Raw genomic sequence first — 3,545 nt, 5'->3', positions numbered from 1 at the left:
CATCTTCTGTCCATTCCTGCACTGACACCCCTCCTCCCTCGTCTCTCTTTCACCATACGATACTTCTCTGTTGACGTGGCCGTCGGCGAGTTCCTATAGCAACCAGACATTTCTGCTGACCCCTGCCTTGCTTTGCGTGACAGAGCTGCAGGACGCTCAGTCATAGGGCAAAGATTAGCAGAGGAGTCTACTGTATGCATGTACACAGATAAACACACATGCACACCCACTTTATGTGCTTATATGCATGCACTTACATGTCCATTTACCACTCAATCACACATGCATGCACACTCAAACATGTACACATAATCTGAAAGTAGACAACTAAACAAACTGTATATTTGTTGAATATTTGTATTTTTTATTAAAAATAACATTCATGACAGCAACAGTTGTACAACCAATAAACGTCTGCAACAATAATTACACTTGAGAACTGGAGGACTCTTCCTCCTTTTAATAAGTTAAGAAATAAAGTTTTTCTTTTTCCCCCAGAAATCATTTTCTAAAAGCATTTTTACATACAGTGTTGGCTATAACTGGCTCACAGCGATCTCTAAAAGCCAGGTCTTTAAGACTTGTTTTAATGTAGATATTCATAGCATGTTATCTAGGCAGGCATTTGGTTGTTATTCCATTTTGATCTGGCAGTAGTACAAAATGAGCAGGTTATCGATAATTTCCAGTACATTAAGCTACAGTACACGGTAGACCACTTCTCTAGTCAATGTAGTATGATCAGTGTATGGCTACTCCAGTGTTAGATAAAGTTAGATTCAGACATTGTAGGATAACAGTAATGTTTGGCATTGAGGCCTGAGCTGCACTCTCCAGTTTCCAGTTATCGTCCCAGTGTAGAAATCCAGTTCTGCACATCTCCAGTTTCATCTCGAGCTCCACATTTAGCCCCCAATAATGACTTCTTCTTAGTCCAAGTCATAATCAAGTTCTCCATTTGTGCACCTATCAGTAGTTGCGCTACAAGTCAAACGTTTTAAAGAAGCCAATCAATGGCTGCCAACTGCAAGGAGAGACCACCAGTCTTGCTTTGGGCATCTGCTAAGCTTGCATCGTTCAACGTTAATGGGATTTGTGGTTCATACAAATGAAATCCAGTGTTTAGTGTGACAAATATCCTCCTTTCCAAGAAGTTCATAAGATTGCACTTTTGTTAAATCCATGAAGCTGGACGCTCTGCGGCAGCTCTGGAGCAGGAAAGGTGACTTTCTCTAAAGCTGTTGGCTAAAAACAGCAGCCGTGTCCTTCACCACTGCTGATTCCTCAGCATCCGTCCACAGAGTCAATCATCCCACATCGAAGAATCCCATGTTTCTTGTCTCTCCATATTCCTTTGGTGCAATCTGTCTGGCCAAAGGTTTTTGGGTAGCTTTACCATTGCCTGTTAGGGAAAGAAAAAAATCATCAGATAAATGTTATTTTTCAGTTTGTTCTCACTATATTACTCTCCCTCCTCTATCGTTTCTGACTATCATCTTTCATGATTTTATCTGCCTCAGTGTCGTACCTATGGCTTCGCACAAACCCAAGTGGAATAACTGATTAAGCCAAATACATGCAAGAAAAAATAAATCTGCATGGTAAATATTTGCAAATTCACTCAGGAAGGAACTTATTTGTGGAGCTCCAGATGAATCTAACACTCTTTTTCATTGCCCAGGTAAATATTCTAGATCTTTTTTTACGAAAGAAATTAATTTTTCTCTTAACCTACAGGAAGGTCAAGCATCAGGTAGGGATTCAAAGCATCAAAAATACTTTTGAACAAACAATTTCAACCATCATCCTCAGATTAAAGGAAATTCTTCATTCTCATCATGCCCCCATGCTGCCTTAGGTTACTAGGTCAGGATTATCACCATTCTCTCACCTGCCGTCTACATGATCATGGCTCTGATGGCTGCTTTGCTGATGCGCTTGCGGTGTTTCCTTCTTCGGCGAGGCGAGGCAGGTCGGAAGGGGGCACGACGGGCTGAGGGCGAGATGGGAGCCACAGTGGAGAGGGCTGAACGAAAAGAGAAAGTGGAGGACAGAGTAAATACATTACTTACTTATAAACTTATAAATAACATTTCAACAAACAAAATAGGAAGCCAATAACAAATCACATGAACAACAGTTTCATCTTGGTTTCAATAACAGTAGACAGCACCAGTGGAGAATAAACCCAGGTTGTGTAGCTCTTGTAGTGGCTCTCACTGCACTCTGAAGGGCAGCTGATAACCTTGAAGTCTGCTTAACAAAGCGTGTGACTGCCTGCAGGTTTAAATCAAACATGAAGCAGTGGGAAATCCAGTTCTCTGACTGCAGAGCTCTCTGGGGGTCGAGGAAGAATAGCAGGACACATGTGGCCATGTTGTTTAGTCATACATGTACAGTGGGCTGCTTCCTGCCTGGGAAACTCTCCCACTGATTCACTCATACATTAAAAGCTAAAATTACGAAACATGCTTTAACACAATACACCTACCTTAACCCATACTAGGAACCAAAAGTCATGATATCTCTACCTCTGCTGCTTTAATTTTGATATTGATATTATATATTTTGATATTATATTAAATTTGGGGACTCAAAAGAGTCAAAAGTGCAGTGTCAAATCACTGGACTGCCCACTTACTTGTGCAGATAAAATGCTCAATTTGAAAAGAAATGAGCTGATATAAAACACATTTGAGAGATGAAAGGTACCTGTTTTAAATGTAGTCGGTTTTGGTCTTTGATGAGGATGATGCGGATGAAGATGAGTCTCTCGATCCAGTTCGCTCTGTACCGTCTCCAGAGTTTTCTTTCTCCTCTCCTCCTCTGTTAAATGACCATCCCCACTGGTCAATTTTGAGTCTTTATCCTTCCCCTGATTGGCCAGCTCTGCCCGGGCCGTGTCACCACTATTAGCCGACCCACTCTCTTCCCTCTCGTTCCCTTCTTTATGACTGACTGTTTCAGTCTCAGTCTGTCTGTGATTTGTGACCTTTGTACTTTTTTGGCTGGTCACTAAGTCTTTCTGATTGGTGGTCATAGGAAGGGTGGAGTTTTGTTCGAATTTGGGCAGCTGGGTTGGGCTGCTAGGTGGAGAGGCGCTGTCTGATTGGGGAGCGTTTAATCGATATTGTGTCCTCAGCTCTGGGTCCTCAGCTGCTCCATGGCTGTGCTGCTGTGGATATTGTGGCTGATGATGATACTGATATTGCTGCTGAAGCTGCTGTCTTTGCTGATGCTGTAACAACTGTTGTTGCCTTTGAATGTGATCTGGATGATGCACTCCCCCACCGCTGTTTGCTACATGCCCGCCACTTTCCTCCCTGCTGCCGTCATACCCACTCCCGTGCCCAACCTGTGTACTTCCCATGATACTATGCTCTGCCCTTGCTTCAGATGGCCAGCTGCTGGCCGGCCCGAGTGCCCCAACAATTGGTGGCACCCCTGGCTGCACAAGTGTGGGCGACTGGTGCACCCTGGGTTGCGTCCAGTGCACCAGCTGGGTGTAACTGCCCTGCTGCCACTGCCTCGCCACCGGCTCGCGC

General features: G+C 43.7%; 1 protein-coding gene across 1 annotated transcript in view; it reads right to left on the bottom strand.

Annotated features, from left to right (window-relative positions):
• Positions 1-343: 343 nt before the first annotated feature.
• Positions 344-3,545, bottom strand: part of si:ch211-79m20.1 — a 37,722-nt gene continuing 34,520 nt past the window's right edge. Inside the window, exons 7-9 of the mRNA XM_035660388.1 lie at positions 2,713-3,527; positions 1,892-2,026; positions 344-1,402 (exon numbers count right to left, since the gene is read on the bottom strand). Coding sequence (XP_035516281.1) covers positions 1,899-2,026; positions 2,713-3,527 — 943 coding nt within the window. The 3' untranslated portion in view covers positions 344-1,402; positions 1,892-1,898. The remainder of the gene's footprint in view (positions 1,403-1,891; positions 2,027-2,712; positions 3,528-3,545) is intronic.

The sequence above is a fragment of the Morone saxatilis genome, unplaced genomic scaffold (assembly GCF_004916995.1).
Source record: "Morone saxatilis isolate NCDOM2014 unplaced genomic scaffold, NCSU_SB_2.0 Contig17, whole genome shotgun sequence".
Classification (NCBI taxonomy): domain Eukaryota; kingdom Metazoa; phylum Chordata; class Actinopteri; family Moronidae; genus Morone; species Morone saxatilis.
This window is presented reverse-complemented; position numbering and strand designations above follow the sequence as displayed.